Source organism: Girardinichthys multiradiatus, chromosome 24 (genome assembly GCF_021462225.1).
Source record: "Girardinichthys multiradiatus isolate DD_20200921_A chromosome 24, DD_fGirMul_XY1, whole genome shotgun sequence".
NCBI classification, from domain to species: domain Eukaryota; kingdom Metazoa; phylum Chordata; class Actinopteri; order Cyprinodontiformes; family Goodeidae; genus Girardinichthys; species Girardinichthys multiradiatus.
Window position 1 is genome coordinate 22,316,490 of NC_061816.1, and position 22,240 is coordinate 22,338,729.

Consider the following 22,240-nt stretch of genomic DNA (forward strand, 5'->3'; position numbering starts at 1 on the left):
TGCTAACATCTGTCAGAGAGACGAGTGGAGGAGAATGATAACATCCGCATCCTTCAAGAGGGGGGTCGTCATTCACTCGTCATCTCCCACATTAGCAGCGACACGGAGGGCTTTTACACCGCAAGCGCTCAGAATATTTATGGAAAGTCTGAATGTACTGCTGAGCTCTATGTGCAAGAATCAAGGGTGGCCATCTCCTCCCACATGTAAGACAGGTTTTTCATATACAATGCCCTGCACCTTTTGAACTTTTCCCCATTTGTGACATTACATACAACCACAATTTCCAATACATTTTACTGGAATTTAAATTGTGATAGACCAACTCAGAGTAGTGTATAATTGTAAAGTGGACAGAGGGGGGAACATGGTTTTCAAGTTTTTATTGAAATAAAAATCCAAAACAACTAGCTCACTGTGACTTACTCTGAAAAGAAAGCATTCCCATAGTGAAGCATGGTGGTGATAGCATCATGCTGTGGTGTTGCTTCTTTTCAGCAAGAACAAGGAAGCTGGTCAGAGTTGAAGGCAAGTCCTAGGAAAAACTGTGGGGTGGAGGTTTCTAAACCTAAAACATACAGTCAGAGCTACAATTGGATGCTTTAGATCAAAGCATATTTATGTGTTAGAATGGACCAGTCAAAGTCCACACCTGAATTTAATTGAGAATCTGTTGCAAGACTTGGAAATTGGTGTTCACAGACACTCTCCATCCAATCTGACTGAACTTGAGGTTAAATGGGTAAAATTAAAGTTTCTTGATTTGAGAAGCAGTAAAAGACATACCCCAAAGGATGTGCAGCTGTAATTGCAGAGAAATGTGGTTCCATGTATTGGTTTTACTTTGTGGTTGTCTGTCACATAAAATCTCACAAAAATGCATTGTTTTTGGTTGTAACGTGAGAAAAATGTGAAAAGCTATGCTTTTTCTTCATTTACTGAAGTAGTGAATGCATGTGATTTACAATCTTTCTCAAGGGCCAAATTAGAGAAGATGCCTTCCATCCCAGAGGAGCCTGAGGTGTTGGAAAACGAGTTGGAAAGAAGAACCATGCCAGACTTTGTCAAGCCTCTGGCTGATGTGGAAGTGATCGAAGGTAAGGAAACCATGCTGAAATGCAAAGTGTCCGGCCTGCCCTATCCAACCATCGCCTGGTACCACAACGGCAAGCGCATCGAGAGCAGCGAGGAGCGCAAAATGATCCAGCGTAAGCGAGCAACCAGATCACAAACCAATCAGAGGCCTTCCTTGAGGCAGTAAATAAGAAATTTGCATGTGTCCTCCAGACAGGGATGTCCACAGTCTGGTCATTCGGGGAGCTTGTCATGCTCACGGGGGCGTCTACAAGGCAGTCATTTCCAACAAAGTGGGTAAATCAGCCTGCTACGCTCACCTCTATGTTACAGGTAAGGATGCATCCTCACAGTCTGAAGTTTTGGTTGAAAAGAATTAAATATTGTTTATGAACTTCTGTTTATTTTAAACAGATATTGTTCCTGACCCTCCTGATGGTCCTCCAGTTATTGACGCCATCACAGGGAAAACTATAACCCTTAGCTGGAAGCGACCAAAGAGGCTTGACCCTTCACTGGGTGGGTTCTTTACTCAGCATTTTTCTGAAACCAGTTTTATTTAAAGAAGGAATTACAGAAAATATTTTTATTAACACATGTTTAAATTTGTCAGCCTCAGATGCCAATTATAGCCCTCATGTGTTTGATGTCTATATCTGGATCTTAAGCACCTCACTGTCTTTGGCTGTCAACTATGGAAGCAAATCGTTACCATATTTCAAATGAAAAAGCATTTTCAGAAATGCTTTTTCATTTTAAGAATGTGGCTGCATTGTTTGACTCATAAATGAAATTAGTAATCAATCATCCTATTTGCATTTTCATTTTCTCCTTCAAGACTGCTCATTCTTTCACTTAATTGAAATGAAAAAGACATTTGAGATCTATTTTTCAAAATGTACCCCAGCAAATAGATACCAAAATTCAATTTGAAATGTAAAATTTGAAAAAGAAAAAGCATTTCCAGAAATACTTTTTCATTTTAAGAATGTGGCTGCATTATTTGACCCATAACTAAAATTAGTAATCAATCATCCTATTTGCATTTTCATTTTCTTCTTCACGACTGCACATTTTATGCCATAATCAAAAAGAAAACAAAGCAGACATTGCTTTTTCGTTTTCATGGTCTGCCCGGAAAGTACTGCCCAGAACTCGAAAACGAAAAAGCATTCCGAGCGGCGGGCGCAGAAGAGTGACGTCAGCAGCCGCTCTTCCTCAGCTCCATGCTGACCGAGCTACCCATCTTGTTCGGTAGGGGGCGCTGTGCACGTCTGCATTGCATTACATTGCCAGACCGGCCGTAAAAGCTTGCCAATGCCGTTGCCGCTGTTTTTGTGGAAGCTGATGCTGATTATCGGCAAATGGGATATCATTGTTGTTATAGCCTGTTACCTATAAATAATGACTTCATTATTGATTATTATTTAATAAACAGCTTTAGTCCCATAACATAAGGTGATTGTATTTACTTGACATGGAAAATAAATAGCACTATATGTATGTGTGACGTGTTGAAATGATGACAAAGATTTATTGCACAAACAGCCGGTTTATTATAGATCAAGAGCGGCTATTCTGAAATGTCACTCACAGAAAATTATAAATAAATGCTTAAAAACACGCTGGATGTCTCAGGTCATGAGGATGCCACAGGCTGCCACCAGAACTGACAGTTCTGCCTGCCACTGCCACAAACTGAGCTCGGCCCTGCTGCAATTCAACCAGTTTCTCGGCACGTTTGCAATGTAATGCAATGCAGACGTGCACAGCGCCCCCTACCGAACAAGATGGGTAGCTCGGTCAGCAGGGAGCTGAGGAAGAGTGGCTGCTGACGTCACTCTGCTGCGCCTGCCGCTCGGAATGCTTTTTTGTTTTCGAGTTCTGGGCAGTACTTTGCGGGCAGACCACGAAAACAAAAAAGCAATGTCTGCTTTGTTTTCTTTTTGATTATGGCATAAAATGTGCAGTCATGAAGAAGAAAATGCAAATAGGATGATTGATTACTAATTTTATTTATGGGTCAAACAATGCAGCCACATTCTTAAAATGAAAAAGCATTTCTGAAAATGCTTTTTCATTTGAAATATGGTAACGATTTGCTTCCATAGTCAACCAGATGGCGTATAATAAACATCATGTGTACTTGCAGATGCCAGCTCTTTGCTGTTCATGGTCCAGCAGCAGCCTCTGGGATCCATCCAATGGTCTGTTGCGGCATCTAACCTGAAGGAGACAAATTACACTGTTCCCTCCCTGTCCAAGGGAGTCCGTTACGCTTTCAGGGTCCTGACATCAACCGGGAAGACACTAAGCAAACCGTCCCCCTCCACTGACCTGGTCCAGCTGCTGGACAGAGGTACTAAAACTGCTCCTACTGGTGTAAAATCAGCTCTGGGGAGAAATATAACATGTTGTTTTATCCTCAACTTCTTCAGGGCCATATTTGAGGAAAGCACCTGTTATCTTGGACAAACCTGACATTGTGTTTGTGGTTGAGAGCCAACCTGCAAACATCACTATTACGCTGAATCATGTACATGCAGTTGTCACCTGGAAAAGGTTAGTTAATATTCTGAAGATTTATTTCTTTAATGACATCATACATAAAGTTATCGGAGTCTGGAATTCAGGTTTTCTTTTGCTTGTTTGTTTAGGAAGCGTCACCCCCTGGTGTTTGCACAATGTAAGCACTATAAAAAATACATTTCTGTACACCGCAGCTGACTATGAAGGTGGTGTCTTATTGGCAGCTTCAGGGTCAGCACTAATAAGGACTATTCAGGACAAGCACAGAATATCCACTGTCAGTCTTTTAGGGCTTTTTCAGGTCTGCCAGATAATGTCGTTTAAGAATTAGTTTGGATTTTTTTCAAGTTCTCTGAGGGTATTGTAGCTAATAGCTCTCTGACTTGTAGAAGAAAGATATCATATTACTGTGAGCTTATTGAAAAGTTAATGAAGCTTGAAACGTCTGATTCACAACACAGATATAAGTTCTTCCTAGTAACACATAAAATAAATGAGCCTCTTCAGGGGAAAAATTTTTCTAGCACAAGAACTACATTTTAGCAAATTAATTTGATATAAAAATATCAAATTACAAAACAATTAGTGCATTGTTTACATAATACAGGTTGTTACTGAAATGTATCTATATTCTCATAACTTTGATGCTCATTTAGTATGACCAAATTGTAAATTTAAATGTGTTAAGAAAATATTATTACAAGTTGTTCCTGTCAGGTAAATAAGTATATTTTAATATGAATGAATCTTGATATGAATGTATAAATTTTGGTAATTACATAATACTACTAAATTACAGCTTTTCTGAAATGATCAATTACTACAATTTGTACACAATTGAGATGTTACTGATTTTACCATTACAATTTTGCTAACTACATTATATTCTTGAGTTTACTGTTGAACATTTGTTTTACTGGCAATATCTTTTCATAAGCTGGTCACAACCAGGCAATTACAATGTAACAGTTTGGCCAAAACTCTTACACAATTAGATTTAAATAATTACCCTATTCTTGACATGTTATTAAAAGCTTATACTGTTAGTTAATTTCATTTGAAGGCTTTTGGTAATTACTCATTATTACAAAGTTATTACATTTTAAATAACAAACTATTACTTTAGTGATAATCGTACTCATACTCGTCGTCTTCCAATTCATCCACCCTTTTCCGGTCGAGAACCATGGCCTCGGACTTGGAGGAGCTGATCCTCATCCCAGCTGCTTCACACTCGGCTGCGAACCGCCCCAGCGCATGCTGTAAGTCTTGGCTAGAGGGGGCCAGTAGGATGACGTCATCTGCAAAAAGAAGAGACGAAATCCACTGGTCCCCAAACCAGACCCCCTCTGGCCCTTGGCTGCGTCTAGAAATCCTGTCCATAAAAGTTATGAACAGGACCGGTGACAAAGGGCAGCCCTGCCGGAGTCCAACATGCACCGGGAACAGGTCCGACTTAGTGCCAGCAATGCGGACCAAACTCCTGCTCCGCTTGTACAGAGACCGGATGGCCCCTAATAAAGGGCCCCCGACTCCGTACTCCTGAACCACCCCCCCACAGGGAATCACGAGGGACACAGTAGAATGCCTTCTCCAGGTCCACAAAACACATGTGGACCAGTTGGGCAAACTCACATTAACCCTCGAGTACCCTGCAGAGGGTGTAGAGCTGGTCCTGTGTTCCACGGCCTGGACAAAAACCACACTGCTTCTCCTGAAGCCGAGGTTAGGCTATCGGCCAGCCTCTCCTCTCCAATACCCTGGTGTTGGCCTTACCAGGGAGGCTGAGGAGTGTGATCCCAGTGTAGTTGAAACGCACCCTCCGGTCACCCTTCTTATGAAGGGGGACCAACACCCCAGTTTGCCAGTCCAGAGGCACCGTCCCTGACTGCCATGCAATGTTGAAGAGGCATGTCAGCCATGACTGCCCCACAACATCCCGTGACTTGAAGTACTCAAGGTGGATCTCATCCACCCCTGAAGTGATAATATTTTGTGTTAAACTGTAAATACCTAATATTTACATTGTAACAATTGTGATAACAACATACTATCAAATAATTCTTACATTTGTACTATTACTAACAAATACTTGATCACATTGCAATTTATTTGTGATTTTAAAATAAAATAATTCATTTTATGACTGCAACATTGTTACTATGTTTATTAACTCGCGTTACTATCTTTTAATGAATCATTGCTACCATTTAATTACATTGTAATATTTCTGGTAACTACACAATATTCCCAAATATTACATTTAAGTATCAAAATATTACTCATTTTCAATGAGTTGTTACTAACATGTTATTACATTGTAATGACTCTGGTAATTTGGTAATATTACCCAAATTTTATATTATTATTTCTATATCAATGCAATAATTCTGGTACTTATATAATATTACTAAATGATGACATTATTATCACACTTACAGGCTGTAGTATGAAGTGCTACCATCTGCTCTTTGGCATATAACAAACCCAAATATACCACTACTTTTATTTTACAATAAGAAATTCTACCTCTTTAAAATTGTGAATTGTGGGGTTTTTTTTGGTTTTTTTTTATAAATAAAACTGCATCTAAGTTTCAGTGTATTATCTTTATGCACTTTTGGTTTCTTCAGGAGGGGAGTTGCACTGGTTAGCAGACCAGGAACTTATGAGATGAGTATGCCAGATGATGATCAACATGCCCTGAGGATACAGCGGGTCAGGAACTCTGACATTGGTCAGCTGGTAGTTACAGCTAGCAACCAGTTTGGCAGCGACCTCTGCACACTGCAGCTGGCCATGGCAGGTCAGCTACCCTGAGCATTTAATTGAGAACTTCAAAAACTTACTGGAAGCAGAACATGTCAACAGGAATATCTCCTTGAGAAATATCTAACTACCATAGTTTTTACCAGCAGGCATCAATGTTTCCCTCTTTTTCTTCTGTAGTGCCTCCTAAATTTGAATCCATCATGGAAGATGTGGATGTGCATGTTGGGGAAACATCCTGTCTGGCTGTAGTGGTGGAAGGGAAACCAGATCCTGATATTCTGTGGCTTAAAGTACTTTATTCCACGCAAACTTTTCACTTAACCTCGGCATTATCAACTTGAGCTCATCTTGTCATTACTCTGTTGCAGGATAATCTCCTTCTCTCCGAGAGCAGCCACTTCACATTTGTGTATGACAACCCTGAATATTCCCTGGTCATCCTGAGCGCTAAGCTGGAACACTCTGGCGTGTACACTTGCACCGCCAAGAATGTGGCTGGCTCTGTATCCTGCAAGGCCGAGCTCACAGTTCACACAGGTTTGAAGTCCTACAATGAAACATGCAAAAAAACTTTAATTTGAAATGATTAATACTAATCCGTGAAACTGTATGATAAAAAACATAGCGGTGGAGCATCCTTATTAGATTTACAGTTTAAATTAAAGTACGTCTTTGTGCTGCTGCAGATTCTACCCGTGTCAGCTAGTTGTTGTTAGAAATTGCTCTGTAAATCTGCTCCGCATGGGAGAAACCACAAGGTGTTCTGCAGCTATGATATGAAACCATCTGTCACTGCTCTGGCACACACATATGGCATATAAAACGCCTGTGTCTGTGCTTCATGCAGAGCGAAAAGCAGCAGCCGAGCCAGTGGAGGACGAGGGGACCATTCTGAGGAAGATGAGGCGTTTGACGGATTATTATGATGTTCACAAAGAGATAGGGAGGTGAGTGTGTGTGTGTGTGTGGAGGCACACAGCTCCCCTCAGACATGGTGAGGGCGCTGACGTTAATAGCTGTTTGAGCGCTCAGAGTCGGCCTGAAGGGGGAGGGGGTTGTATATGATGGGGGGGTAAACCTGCTTAACAACAGCAGACAGAAATGGAGATGACTCACCATCCTGAGTGGAGTGAATGCATTAGCTGGCTGATGATTTGTTTTGGTCCATCTCGGTGGAGACAGGCATTTACTGAGAGCGGTGGAGCCTTTAAAAAGGGAAGCAGACTAAAGCTGCTTTTTGACTAATAAACAGGACAGATGGCAACAAAATTCAAATTGATTTTCTACAATACATAAAATGGAAAACTAGACATGATGATCTCCATTTTCCTTGCAAAAAAGAATATTTGTTAAAAACTTGAAAAGGGCAAAAACTATTGAGGGAAAGAGTAAGTGTGACTTCTGTTGATTCCAGCTGGCATAAAAGCTACTGGACTTACAAAAAGACGCAGTTGAAAAATCTCTGTTCATTATATGCATGAATTGCATGAATGGCAACTAGGGGTAGCTTCACCTTTTGCCATCCCCAAACATGTCAAATGCAGGAAATCATCTAAATTCAGGGGCAGAGTAAAATGCATTGCAATCCTGCAATCCATGTTCTCAACAGTAAGCACCAACTCTCCACAGACTGCACATGTAAAAAAAATGAAAATCAAATTAAAACTGATAGGTAAATTGCATCTATAGATCCCCCTTTATAATGGGCAACTGCCTATATGGCCGAAATCACAAAGCACCATCAAATATTCAGTCAACCTGAACTTTATGCCTCCTAGTATTTCCTAAATCCTGATTGCTGCCAAAATTAAGGAGCCATGTTTGACAAACTAGGTACAACCTTGGTGCTTTCAGAGGATTCAATGTGTGAAGTAGTCATTAGTTGCAACATATCTAAGAACTTGATTGATTGATTCTCAGTAAGCAGTGTTTCCCCCATGTTTACTGCTTCTTATAACCCTCTTTTGACTAAAAGGAAAACTAATCCACAGCATCTTATTACCACAAAAATTAAAACAACAGCTAATTGTTTTAATTAAAAACTGCTAAAATTATATATTTGTTATCAGTAATAATAATAACCTTGTCAATTACATTTATTTATTGTGTTTTTGACTTTGAAGCATAGACATATAAAGAAAGCGAAATAACACATGTAGATGTTAACAGTCTGGACAGTTCCTATACTCATGACAATTAGTTACAAATCAGTTTTTTAAACTAAACATATTTAGAAAAATTGAACATTACATTTGAATTCAGTCAAAAGGAGCAAGTCAGTCTCACCTTAACTATTAGGTTGTCTAAAAAGATTTTTAAGAAATCTACACTGTCACATTGGGGTTTTGGGGTGGACCGAAGCGCAGACAAGAGCTTGGCAGCAGCATTTCAAAGCAGTCTTCAGCTTTATTCAACATATCAAACGTAACAAAAACACTGCAGGTCTAAACAGAGTCAGATCCAAGACTTACATGAACCTTGCAAGTATTCAAGGCAAAGACGAGCAGGGAGTTGTGAACCAAGTGTGAACGAAGGAACCAGCGAAGAACAAATGAACCAGTCAGTCAGTCAGTCAGTCATTTTCTACCGCTTATTCCATAGTGGGTCGCAGGGGAGCTGGTGCCTATCTCCAGCAGTCTATGGGCGAGAGGCGGAGTACACCCTGGACAGACAAATGAACCAAACTAACTAATATACTATGAGGATACAAAGGGCAGGTAATCAAAGGAACAGGGAACAGGTGAGACATGGAGGCAGAGGAGACAGAAGGAACAGGTGAAACAAATACAAGACTGAGCAAGGGCGAAGTGACTAATAAGCAATAAAGAGAAAACACAGACCAAGCAAACCTATAAACAAAATAATCAAATGAAGCATAAGAAACCATGAACTAAAGTAAACTGAGAAACTGGGGGGTAACACAACAACCTAAGATCTAAGGACTTAGCAAAAGAAACCCTGATTACAGAAGTAAACAAACCTAAACCAACACTGATAGAACAAACTGACAATGAAGCAGAGGAAACGAGGACAAGAATAAAAGTAAACAATAACTAAAGCTAATCTATAAAGGAGGGACTGGAGAATAGAGATAAACAAGAGGAAACAATGAATGTAAAGGGGACTAAATCTGAGAAATTAATAACTAAAAAAGGAAAACTAATGACAAGAGGGGTAACAGAAAAGAAACTAATAAATAGGAGAGAAACACCAAGGGAACTTAGGGCGAGAGGAGAACACACTGGGAGGCAAAAGGAAACTAGAACTGCAGAAAACAGAAAGTAATAAACATGAATACAAAACCTCAAGCAAGAAACATCTAGCAAAACAAAAACACAAAACCACAAACAAAGTCCAAAATGTCACATCCTGACATACACAGTGGTGGAAGACTGAAGCAAAATACCCACTGAATGTAGTAGCAGTTTTAGCTAGCCTGCACTCTGCTGCTTTACACACACACCTGCAGCCATAGACTCTTAGCTTGCCAGCCGTACTTTCGCAGAAGCATCACCCTAAAAACAATAGTAAATGTTGCTCCTTTAGTTTTCAAGCTTTGAATTTCTAAACAGGCGACTTTCCATCTAGTAAAGAAACAGGTAAGGAGGGACACATCTCTGAGTGACTGGTCCATTCAGTCAGATAAAACTGCTTACTCCAGGACTTTCTTTAGCATCTTACAACATCATACAACAAACTTTAAACAGTAAGAACAGTTTGCTGGGAAATTCTTGTAGTTTTATACTGTCACTTTTTAAAATTAAATCTTTAGACACAGAAATTTCCATCCATCCATCCATCCATCCATCCATCCATCCATCCATCCATCCATCCATCCATCCATCACTTCATGGTGAACATAGGTTGAGACCCGTTATCAAACTTCTACACTAATGATGCCATTTGACTACTATAACAGGGGAGCCTTCTCCTATGTGAAGAGAGCAACGCTTAAGACAGAACCAACAGATTTTGCTGCTAAATTCATCTCTGCCCGAGGACAGAGGAAAGCCTTGGCCCTCAGGGAGATGGATCTGCTGTCTGAGCTGGACAACAACCAGATTCTTTACTTCCATGATGCTTTTGAGAAGAAGAACATAGTGGTGCTCATTACAGAATTGTATCCTTTCACTATGACTTTAGCTTTGCTTCACTGATTTGTAATATACAGTTTTTATGTTGAACTGCATTTAGAAAGGAAAGTTTGATATTTTCCAGTCAGAAAGGAAACATGTTACCAACAATGATGCTTCAGATTCTGCTTACTCAAAAATAAAGGTATGTTTAAATAATTCTCTAAAAGTTGGAAACCATTGATTCTGATGTATTCTGCATTTGCCTGGGGGCATGAATGAATCAGCCTATCTTCTGTTCTCTGACTCACAGCTGCTGGGTAGAATTAGCAATAGATAGCATGTGTGGGAGTCTTGCTCATTTGTAATGCATCTCTCATGCACCACCGCTTAAATTTTAAAGTCGAATCTCAGCTCAGGTTTTCCCTCAACTCTTGTGTGAAGATGTCACGAAGAAATGCTGGACAGAATGGCCAAGAAAACAATGGTCATGGAAACGCTGGTTTGTGCTCCTCTTCTTGATGCCCTGCAGTGATATTATGTAACACGACTCTACAGTTGATCCTTTTTATCTTTCTACATGCAGATTCGCAGCTGTGTTCAACAGATTCTGCAGGGGCTTCAATATCTTCACCAAAAGCATATAGCTCATCTTGATATAAAGGTATCAGTGCATCCCAACTGATATGAATCATCTTTTTTTCAGTATTCGGGTACCTAATTTTATTACTTCTACGTATATCCCCTTTAGCCTGAAAACATTCTAATGGTAAGTCCAGGAAGTGACCACATTCGCATTTGTGACTTTGGGAATGCCATTAAATTGGAAAATTCGGAGGAGTATTACAGCAAATACGGCACACCGGAGTATGTCGCTCCAGAGATTGTTAACCAAACTCCAATTTCCACAGCCACAGACATATGGTAAGCCTCCTGTCTCCAAGCCCAGATAAGTGACTCCTCACTCTGTTAGAAGTCACAGATTAGCATGGTGTAACCTGCTTCCTCCTCTCCACAGGCCTGTCGGAGTCATTACTTATCTCTGGTATGTTGCAGACCTTTCAGTCAAATATTTTGTCATGCAAAATATGTCCAGTTCAACATAAAAGATTCATAACGTCTTCTTATTCTAGTCTTACTGGGGTGTCTCCATTTGCTGGTGAGAATGACAGAGCCACTACGCTGAACATCAGGAACTACAACGTAGCGTTCGAGGAGGGCATGTTTTCGGAACTCTGCAAAGAGGCGAAAGGATTCGTCATCAAGCTTCTGGTGGTGGACAGGCTGTGAGCGTCTTGTAGCTCCAATGATAGCCAAACAATTTGAACCCCTGCAGTGTGTTGGTGTCATATCTTCTGTTGTAGACTGAAGTGCATACATTTGATTTGCATGGAAAATAAGACATGGCTTTAATACTGTTTTTATCTCAAAAGTGTAGTGTGCATTTATATTTAGCCCTCTTATTCTGATACACCTAAACAAAATCCAGTACAACCAATTGCCCTTAAAGGTCAGCTGATTGGTAAATAGAGTCCATCTGTGTCTCATTATGAAGATAGCTCTTCTGTGTCTTTAGAGGTGGTGGTGGCAGCATCATACTGTGGGGATAATTTATTCAGCTGGGACAGGAAGCCGGAGATAAATAAAGACCAATCCTAGAAGAAAAAAAGAGCGAAGGTGCATCTCCATCAGGAAAAACACCTTAAACATTCAACCAGTGTTATGAATGGTTTAGAATGTCCCAGTCAAAGTCCAAACCAAAATCAAATTGAGAGTTTGTGGAAAGACTTGTTCACAGAAACTCTCCATTCTGTCTGACTGAGCTTTAGCCATTTTACAAAGAAGAATGGGCAAAAATCTCAGACTCCAGATGTATGAAGCTGGTTGGTCTTAAAAGACTGCTTCTACAGTCTGTTAACTCAGGGGGACTGGAAGTGTGCATGTCACACTTTTAAGAAGCCTGAAAAACTGTGCATCATGTTTTTTCACAATAATGCACTACTTTGTGCTGGGTTCCCAACACACATTTCCTAATGCAGATAAAATACAATGAGGTTTGTAACATGATAAAGTGTGTAAAAGTTCAAGAGAGTATGGATACTCTTGCATGGCTCCGTAGATAATGTTTTTCTTTCTATATTATCTCCCCTTTCCCAGGAGGCCTAACGCCATAGAGTGCCTTCGTCATCCTTGGTTCAAGGTGAGCTATTATTTAACCCTAAAAATTGCTATCATTATAAGATTTATTTATATCTTTACTAAAGGCAATGACAATCCCCTTGATTGCCTTGCAGTCACCTACAAATAAGAGCATCAGTACAGCCATGCTAAAGCAGGTTATTGCCAGAAGGCGTTGGCAGGTAAGATGCATGTCAGATTGTTAAGCGGGCATGTAGTGTGTGTAAATCAATAATGTGGACATAAAGATAATCCAAGGTGGGATTCCCACTATTTCTTTTTTTTTTACTTTTTTCTTGATTAAAATGAGCTTTTCTGGCCAGAATAATAACAATGAAGTTAAGAATGCTTTTACATTCCAGTGCCTCCACTAAGCTGTTTGGCATTGACAGAGAGGATTTGGAAAGTTTCTCATGGGTGCAAGCCACCCAATCACCTCTACTGCTCAACCCACAATGCACTTTGTTTACTTTTGGTGCTAGTTTTATGTCTTTTGGTTAAATCTTTTACTCACCTTTTATATAAAAACAGGATATGAAATGATTCCAGATTGTTTGTGTTTGGTATTTTCAGCGTTCCCTTATCAGCTATAAATCCAAGATGGTAATGAGGTCTATTCCAGAGCTGCTGAATGACTCCTCCAGCCATGTTTCAATTGCTGTCGCCTGTCATTTGAAAGAAGGCTCCCCGCCTCCCTCTTCCTCATCCGATTCCGACGCAGACGTTGACAAGCTTCCATTTATTCCGATGCCCCTCTCCATGGTTTTCTCTGGGTCCAGGGTCTCCCTTAATGAGATCCCAGGGGATGAGGATGTCAGATGGCCAAATGCTGATGTTATGAGTACAAGGAAAAACGTAAATATGGATATAGATATTTCTACAGCAGAGGGGAATAAAAGCATTAAAGATGAAGAGGACACTCACAATGGGGAGAGAATTGGAAACGTTAAACAAGAAGACCTTATGAAAGGACCAAGCGTAGAGTCTAATGAATCACAGACAAGATTCAAAAGGGCTATTATGAGGAGAGGCAGCTCTGCAGATTCAGCTCTGCTTCTCCACATTGACCCAGAGGAAGGAAATGCAAACGAGGGCTCAGAAGCAGTTCAGAAGAGCCTGAAAAAGGCTGTTTCTATGGAACTGCCTAATCGTAGCCCTAGCCCGGGGGCTACAAAATTAAGTCAGGAGGATTATGCCTTAAAACTGGAGCTAATGAGGCAAAGGCTGCTCAGGGGAGGAAGCGTCGATAAAAAATTGAGTGGCCTACGAGGGCCATTGTTTGAAACCCTTGGCATAGATGAGGAGAGGCAGACGGGGTCTGTTGAGAGAAGTTTGAGAAGATCCAGAGCAGGGCCATCAACCCTTACCAGGGCACCATCTTCTGAAAGTTCAGGAGAAGACACGCCAAAGACCAAGGTTTTTCGTAAAAGTGTCTCCTTCTCGCAGGGGGATTCAGAGCCCATGCTGCTGCACCGTAGGTTTGGAGCCCCCTTAGAAATCCCATCGGCTTCCAGTGCAAGCACAGAAGAGAAGAAACTTCAGGAGGCAATTTCAATGTCTGCACTGTCTGAACAAGCAACAGTGGAGTCTGCGTCCACCTCACCCAGAGAAAAAGCTTCCTTTGTTCTCCCACCAGCAGAAAAAATGGACCAACTGCAAAATAATCGCAATGTGAAAGAACATTCGAATGTAGAGGAAGAAACAGAGAAAAGGACCAAAGCAGAATCTGAAACAAAATCTGTATCTGTTATTACTCCAAAAATTGTTATAGAAGAGAAACGGAAAGAAGAGAGTATAACTGAAAAGGCTAGAGTACCATCCCAAACATCAGCCAAGGCCCAATCTAAATCCCTTACTGCTGCGGACAAACCAAATGAATCAAAATCCTCAAATACAGTTTTATTACTTGAGCAACCAGCTGTCATTGCCACAGTAGCAACAGGAGACCAACCTCCTGGTTCTCCTTCCTCGTCGTCAAACCCTGATCTTACTATCATCCCTCGCCAACCTGTTCTCAGAACGGACATCAAAGACATTGATTCAGAGGAGGTCTTTGAGGCCAAGTTTAAGAAACAGGAGTCCTCCCTGACCCGTGGCCTCCGCAAACTGACCAAAAACAAATCTGAGGAGATATCCCCAGTGTTGAGCCGCAAGACTGCTGAAGGTGGTGAGGATATTTACAGGCCAGGGCTGAGAGGGGCACCGCTTGAAATATTATCCAAAGGACTTCAAGAGAAATCCAAATCTGTCCAAGATTTAAGAGAGGTCGATCAGGAAACAGGCATTGGTCGGATAGGGAGGTTTTCATTGAGAGGCAAGAGGTCAACATCTACTGAGAAAAAAGAGGAAAAGCAAGCAAATATACAGGAAACTGCTGTGAACAAGAGGGTTTCATGGGCTATTGGTCGCAGTAAGTCACTGGATACAAAGGATCTCAATACTGCCGGAGCAAGGAGGCAATCTGAGGAGAGAGAACCTAGAAGAACCGAGGAGTCATCAGTTTCTGCAATGAGACGGAAGTTTGAGTCCAAAGTTGCAGGAATCTCTGCAAAACTAAGGAGTCAGTCAGAGGAGAGGAAAGCTAAGGAGGCTGGAGGGAGTCAGAAAGACCTTGTGCAAAAGGATCTCAATAAAGTCTCGGAATCCCCTGTTCTAGCAATGCGTCACAAGTTTGAGAACGAAGTAGCAGGAATATCCTCAAAAATCCGCAGTCAGTCAGAAGAGAGAAAAGTAGATGGAGAGGGTAGGAGCACACCCCTGTTTGCTCGACACCGTCATTCCCACTCTGAAGGCCGTGGACTCAAAGGAATGTGTATCCCTGAAAATCAGTTGGCGAAACAAACCGGTGCTGCTTCCTCAAAGGAATCTATTGAGTCCACCTCCAGCATCCATTCCGATAAAGCCTCAGAGAGTGACAGACGATCGCGATGGGACAGGTGGGGCTTGACCAGGGGCAGGAGAGAGAAAACTCGCTCTCAGTCTGACTTGCCCTCAACTGCACCAAAGGAGGAAGGACTGACAAAAAGCCAGCAGTTCATCCGCTCTGCTTCTGATTTTGCTCCGGTTTTCCACATTAAATTAAAAGACCACGTCCTATTAGAGGGGGAAGCTGTGACACTGAGTTGCCTTCCAGCTGCCAGTCCACACCCAGCAATCACATGGATGAAGGGTAACTTTTATTCCAGAAGTGATCGATTTGTAAACAACACAAACTCACTCAAACACTGAGGCTGATTTCTGTTTTCCTGCATTCCAGATCGGAAACCTTTAGAGGTGACAGACAACAGGCTCAAACGAATCTCCCACCCAGACGGCAGGCAGCTTCTTACGATTCAGAAGTGCAGTCACAGAGATGCTGGGGTGTACGAATGCGTAGCTACCAACCCAATCGCTACTATCACAACATCCTGCACACTTTCTGTAGCTTGTAAGTGGTTCTTGTTTTCCCCCAGCTACTGAAATAGTGGTTATTCTGCAATATTGGGAATTTGGGAATGGTAAAATGAATGCATGAATTTGTAAATCACAACATGTTGAGCTCTTCTCACAGAGGAGCAACCCACTCAATTCCATTTCAAAGACGTACAGTCCTTTTCCTAATGACACATTTTACATTATTGAATTTTAATTACACAGAGATTTGTATGAATGCTAATACAAATGAAAGGAATATTAATGCAAGCAGATTAACTTTACATTAGATTAACTTAATGGAATTTTACTTTTAATATTTAGCACCTAATTAGAACAAATAATGTTTTCGCTGTTGTGCTGATGATGATTGGAATTAGCTGCAGAGGCTCATATCCAAACAACAAACCATGAGTGATGAGTGCAGCAGGGTTGGGCTGCTCCTAAAGAAAACAAAAGCATAGCATTTTTAAGGCTGTAAAATAATCTAACCGACCAAAATACACTGTGTTTAACTACTTTTAGTATGTATTATTGAACAGGTAGGTTGTGATCTGATTACCACAAGTTGATGCTAAATAATCTTTTAATAATTTTTTTTGCCTAATATGTTCAGTTTTCAACATACTCCATCTTCAGAAACTACAGCTGTCAAAATCACTTTATTCCAATTAACTTGTCTTTATGTTGTGCATTTGAAAATTCTCTTACTTTTGCTATTACACATTAGGGTACGTTCCTCAGTTATTTTCTTCTTATTTAGATTTCCATGAATGTTTACATTTTTACTAACTTTTTTTTAAATTTTGTCTGGGCTTATGGCTTGCCACTAATCATATTCCTTTCCATGTCCGCAACACGGAAATGTGAAAGTGTGATGATGTGGTGCATGAAACTGGGCAATCAATGCATGTCCACCCAAAAACAAAGTAGTAATTGTAAACTGTGAATTCACAATGTCAAGATTAAAATGGTGATTTGTTTAGTGGGATTTCAGAAGGAATTTTGTTTAGGAGGCAGTAGCTAGGGGATTGCATGATGTAGCAGTAGAGCGGAAGCCCCATATTACAGGGGCTATATAGTCCTCGATGCAGCATTCCTACGTCACTAGCTTAGAGATCTAACAGACAGGCACCCTACATAAGGAAATAAAAGCACTCTGTAGTCTCGCCACTCTTCTTTTTATTCCCCACAATAGTGACCATTTGTGACAGAAATTCTAATTCTAATTCTATAAACTAAAATTCTGACAGTATTCAGGTACATGTGGGGGTATTTACTACTGGCAAGAAATGTCACAATATTTTACATTATTTTACCCATTACCCCTTTTCCCAGTAATGATAATTTTAAACAATTTTGTTATAACTCTAGATAATAAAAATTTCCTAATTTCAAAAACCTTTTTAGATATTGCTCTCAATGTTTAACAAATAATCTTTTATGAATTACCTACATTTTTCAGTATTTAAATGCAGCCAGTAGCAGCAACACCAACAAGCTAGCAAAACCAGCACCTACAGACTTGCTGAAAGGAACATACTTATTCACAGTTGCTAATGTGGAATGCACTGACAATATTAGCACTACTGTCTGCTGTCATGGAAACCATTCAATCCCCTTGGAGCAACCATCATTATTTCAGACTTTGCTCAATCATCTCACCTTTGTGTTTGTCAGGAATATAATAAAAATAGCCTCTAATTGTCCATCAGTGAGTAAATTCAGCAGCAAAGTAACAGGCAAGTCGAAGCAGATTCCCACAAAGGTAAAAATATAAGACAGTAAGAATAAGAGACTGTACAGTTAGGGCAAATTAACAGCATTAGAAAAGTAAATGTAGGAAGGCTGAAGGTCTGCAAACATTGACATTGTAGCTGGTTGGTCCAGTGGTACGTTTGGAGAATGCCAGACTGGTTCAGTGTGGCGTCATCATAAGAAATAGTTGTCAGATTGAAGCCAAAACATTTCCATGGGAGAGATAAAAGACTCAATAATTCCTGAGCTCTGAAGAAGAAAACACGATGGCTGGAAAGCTGTTAGATTGTTAGCAAGTACATCTGGCTGTTTTTCTTCAGACAGAGAAAAAAACATAGAATAAAAAAAAAGACCTTGAGTAGCTTTGCGACAGTTTAAGTTTTCTACTGGAAACTGAGGAATATGCTTGCAGAAGGCAGTAATATTCAGCTGGTAAGTCACAGTTGAGAACTCACACCTGTCCTTTTATGAAATACAGTCTTCATCAAGGCCCGGTTGAACTGCTGCTGTCTTATACAACCCGTAACGTTACTTTTCAGTTAGCAAGATCAAAATGTAAAGTCCATCTCGTAGTCCACGTGTCGATCAGCAAGCATGCTTCTCCTGTAACTCTCTATCGATGGTAGCAGTGCGTACTTGTGACATCACTATTCAGTAACTTAAGCTGTCTTAAAGAGGCACCACACAATTACGACTGTTACATCATCCTTTGGTAGTTGTTGTAATTTTTGCTCCAGTTCTGACCAGCATTGTTACTGTAATGTGCATGGACATCAGCTCTTCAATTTCTCTGTTCCAGAGCCGAGGAGCATAGAAATGCTGCCTCACCCTTGTTTAGGTCTGGTTCTAGGAACACTAAATGAGCAGGTCTCTGATGAACTTAGGATTCTATAGGGTTCATGCTGTCCAGCTACTCTGAAATGTATTTAGACTCACAACCATTCATTGTGGGCTGCACGGTGGTGCAGTTGGTAGCACTGTTGCCTTGCAGCAAGAAGGTCCTGGGTTCAATTCCCAACCAGGTGTCTTTCTGCATGGAGTTTGCATGTTCTCCCTGTGCATGCGTGGGTTCTCACCAGGTACTCCAGCTTCCTCCCAAAGACATGCCTGTTAGGTTAATTGGTCACTCTAAATTGCCCTTAGGTGTATGAATGAGTGTGTGTGTGGTTGTTTGTGTGTTGCCCTGTGATGGACTGGCGACTTGTCCAGGGTGTACCCTGCCTCTCGCCCATAGACTGCTGGAGATAGGCACCAGCTTCCCTGTGACCCACTATGGAATAAGCAGTAGAAAATGACTGACTGACCATTCATTGCCCTCTAGTGGTATCCTTGATCTCCTTTAGTTTATTTTCCAATTAAGCACTTTGAATAACTTTGGTGCATCAACCAACCGTAAATATCTTGTTAGCCTCTGAAACATAATAATTACGGCAGTCCTTTGGAACTGTGGACTTTTATTTATTAAGCTTATCTTTTAATAGCCTGTCCTTCGATGATTCATCAGTGTAATTTGTGTAGAACTGCTTGTCTAAAATATTGGCTGCTTTAACTAAAGTGTTAGCCAGCATAAAAAGGAAGATGCATTTAGAAATAACAGAAAAATGCCACCATTAGATCTGTGGTTTGTTATTGTAGGGAAAGAGAAGTATGTAGTATGTAGTTCCAATAAATACTAACCCAATTAGTCATTTTTTTTTCCCATCCTTTTCCCACTCCTTGCTCAAGCTGTTCCAAAACGACCTGGGACCCCTGAAGTAGCTCAGACATACAACAACACGGCTCTGGTTCTGTGGAAGCCGTCAGACACAAAATCTCCATGCAGCTACTCTCTGGAAAGGAAATGTGAAGGTGAGCAAATCAGAAAACATCTTGTGATGTTTCCTCACTGTGTCTAGTATGAAATGTGTTTTTTGATACAATTGTCTTTGTGTGCTACTGTCAGTAATATGTCTAATATGGAGAGAAAGTAACGCGGGAATCGTTTCAGGCCCGGAGGGGGTAGTGGTGTTTGAGAGTCTCTGAATGTGAAGGATGCTGTTGAGAAATACACTTTCTAATCCATAAAGACAGGTTTAATTACATCCAGTGAGTCAGCTTTCAAGTGGATAACGGTTTTACCAGAGCTTTCTGTCATTACACACACACTGAATCATCAGTCTCTCTTAATGTGCTGGACACAAGTATAGATACACAGATTGGATTCCTAGGCAAAATGGAAGAGTCTGGAATTTAGGTTAAGCCATTAATTTGGTTGGCATTTTTGTTTTATTTTGCATCCTTCCTCCCTTCCTTCCTTATATATTTCTTTTATTGAGTACCTCCTTTCTAGTTTTAGTCTTCCTTTTTTTATTCCTCACATACCTTGTCTCCATAGTTTCTTCCTCATCTTTTTATGTCCTTCCTTGTGTCTTTCAATCCTTTCCTTCCTTCATTTCCTGCTTCAGCATTTTCTTTTGTCCTTCTTACTTTTCTTCTTGAATCCTCCCATCCTTCCTTTCTTGTGTCCTTTCTTTCCCATGTCATTTGACTTGTGTCCTTCCTATTTTCCCTTTTTCTCCTTTCATCCTTTTATGTGTGCCTCATTCCCTTTTTCCTTCTTTGCTTTCTTCCCATAGTCCTTCCTTTTATGTTTCCAATCTATTTTTCCAATGTCTTAGTTATTAGACATCACTAATATTGGTTGGATATTTTAAGACAAAGAAATTACATACAATACTCCCATCTAGTGGTCATAATGTAAACAACAAGATATATTTCAAGCTTGAACTTGTTCATTTAATTTTTGTGTAGCCTTATGAAAAGATCTTAAAGCTTCCTCTAACATTGTATGTTTTTTTTATATGATTTTGTTGTTCTGCAGGCGATTTTAGCTGGGTAACTGTGGCCACTGGAATAGCTGACTGTTACTACAACGTCACTGACCTGCCACCAGGGGGCACCATTAAATTCAGAGTCTCCTGTGTCAACAAGGCAGGACAAGGTCCTCACAGCAACTGCTCTTCTCCAGTCAGCTTGGACCCAACCCCAAGAGGTGGGTTAACTTGTTAATATAGTACAGAAAACTAACTTAGTTTAAATGTGGATATTTTTTTATAAGAGGTAACAGATGTAAAACAAATAAAAAGATCAAAAGGTGACAAAAGAAATGCAGAAAGAAGTGAAGAAAAAAAAACACATTTAAAACACCAGTTAAGATGCCAAATAAAGTAAAAGAAAAAAAACCCTTTGAGGTGATTTTTATTGGCCTCAAGGGGATATAAAACTGTTCAGAAATCCATAAAAAAATGATGTGATCATAATATACAAGTGTTAACACCAAATTTATTAAATGGTTCACAAATGACAACAAAAAGTCTAAAAAGGACCCATTTGTAAAAGAAACAACTCTAAATAAATGCTGGATGTCATACTATTTCTTACATTATATTTACTTATGTCGTAGGTTTGTCCTTTTTTCATTTATTGCTGTCGTTTTTTTCCAGTACGTAAGTTTTTGCTCCCAAAATTGGTTTATTGCAATAAAATCCAAACATTCTTCTTATGTTATAAACTACCATCTTCTTCATCATCAGAAAGTGTATATTCAGTAAGATTGGTTCAAAAAATTGGGATTTTAATAGATAACTAAAACACGTAAAACAGAAGTGTTAGATAACCGGCAAAGTAACAAAGTTTAAAAACAGCCAATTGTAGTTGACAAAGTTCAGTGTAACTTGCTTAAGTTTATTTATTCTTCCATCCATCCATCCGTCCGTCTGTCCGTCCCTCCATCCATCCATCCCTCCATCCATCCATCCATCCATCCATCCATCTCCTCATACATTAATATGTCCATCTGTTTATTCATTTGTTCATCAGTGCATCTTAAATAAAAATAATAGTGGGCTTAAGACTTCTAGACTTCTAAGGAAGTCCTAAATACAGAATCCCTGATATTAAAATCATGTTTAGCTTTGGATGCCCTCCTTGTCTTGACAACAGGACATGAGCTACAGCTCTGGAACGTTTGTCTTAGATTTTTGTTTTTCCATTTAATTATTTATTTAATTTTCTGAGTAAAACAAAAAACAATACAATCAACAAAATAGGCACAAAAAACTAGAAAAAGAACCCAAAACTATGCCATATGTAACAACAGGAAGAAATAAAAAAGAACTGAAACTAGATAAAACAAGTCAAAAACAGACAAACAATAGGATACCGGAAGAACAAATGACAGACAATAAACAAAATGGGAATAATATCCATGAGAAACTAAACGATCACAATGCAAAGTTTAGAATAAAGAAATAATAAATATGTTATAGTTGTCCATCTTTTACAGAGGAAGATTTCTTGTCTTTTCTCCCATTCCATCACAGTGTGTGGATGTGAACTTACATATTAAAACCAGATACTGTTTACATAACATGAAATATAAAGCTAATATTTAACAATGATAAATG

General features: G+C 39.9%; 1 protein-coding gene across 1 annotated transcript in view; it reads left to right on the top strand.

Moving 5' to 3' along the window:
* The window catches only part of spega (striated muscle enriched protein kinase a), a 71,172-nt gene that overhangs the window by 42,730 nt on the left and 6,202 nt on the right, over nt 1-22,240 (top strand). The window contains exons 18-39 of the mRNA XM_047354734.1: nt 17-206; nt 979-1,208; nt 1,288-1,407; nt 1,489-1,593; nt 3,227-3,433; nt 3,513-3,636; nt 6,237-6,409; nt 6,553-6,665; nt 6,744-6,912; nt 7,223-7,322; nt 10,295-10,495; nt 10,893-10,950; nt 11,035-11,112; nt 11,200-11,372; nt 11,467-11,493; nt 11,582-11,734; nt 12,606-12,648; nt 12,743-12,808; nt 13,200-15,795; nt 15,883-16,053; nt 19,521-19,643; nt 20,656-20,826. Of these exons, the coding sequence (XP_047210690.1) occupies nt 17-206; nt 979-1,208; nt 1,288-1,407; nt 1,489-1,593; nt 3,227-3,433; nt 3,513-3,636; nt 6,237-6,409; nt 6,553-6,665; nt 6,744-6,912; nt 7,223-7,322; nt 10,295-10,495; nt 10,893-10,950; nt 11,035-11,112; nt 11,200-11,372; nt 11,467-11,493; nt 11,582-11,734; nt 12,606-12,648; nt 12,743-12,808; nt 13,200-15,795; nt 15,883-16,053; nt 19,521-19,643; nt 20,656-20,826 (5,391 nt within the window). The remainder of the gene's footprint in view (nt 1-16; nt 207-978; nt 1,209-1,287; nt 1,408-1,488; nt 1,594-3,226; nt 3,434-3,512; nt 3,637-6,236; nt 6,410-6,552; nt 6,666-6,743; nt 6,913-7,222; nt 7,323-10,294; nt 10,496-10,892; nt 10,951-11,034; nt 11,113-11,199; nt 11,373-11,466; nt 11,494-11,581; nt 11,735-12,605; nt 12,649-12,742; nt 12,809-13,199; nt 15,796-15,882; nt 16,054-19,520; nt 19,644-20,655; nt 20,827-22,240) is intronic.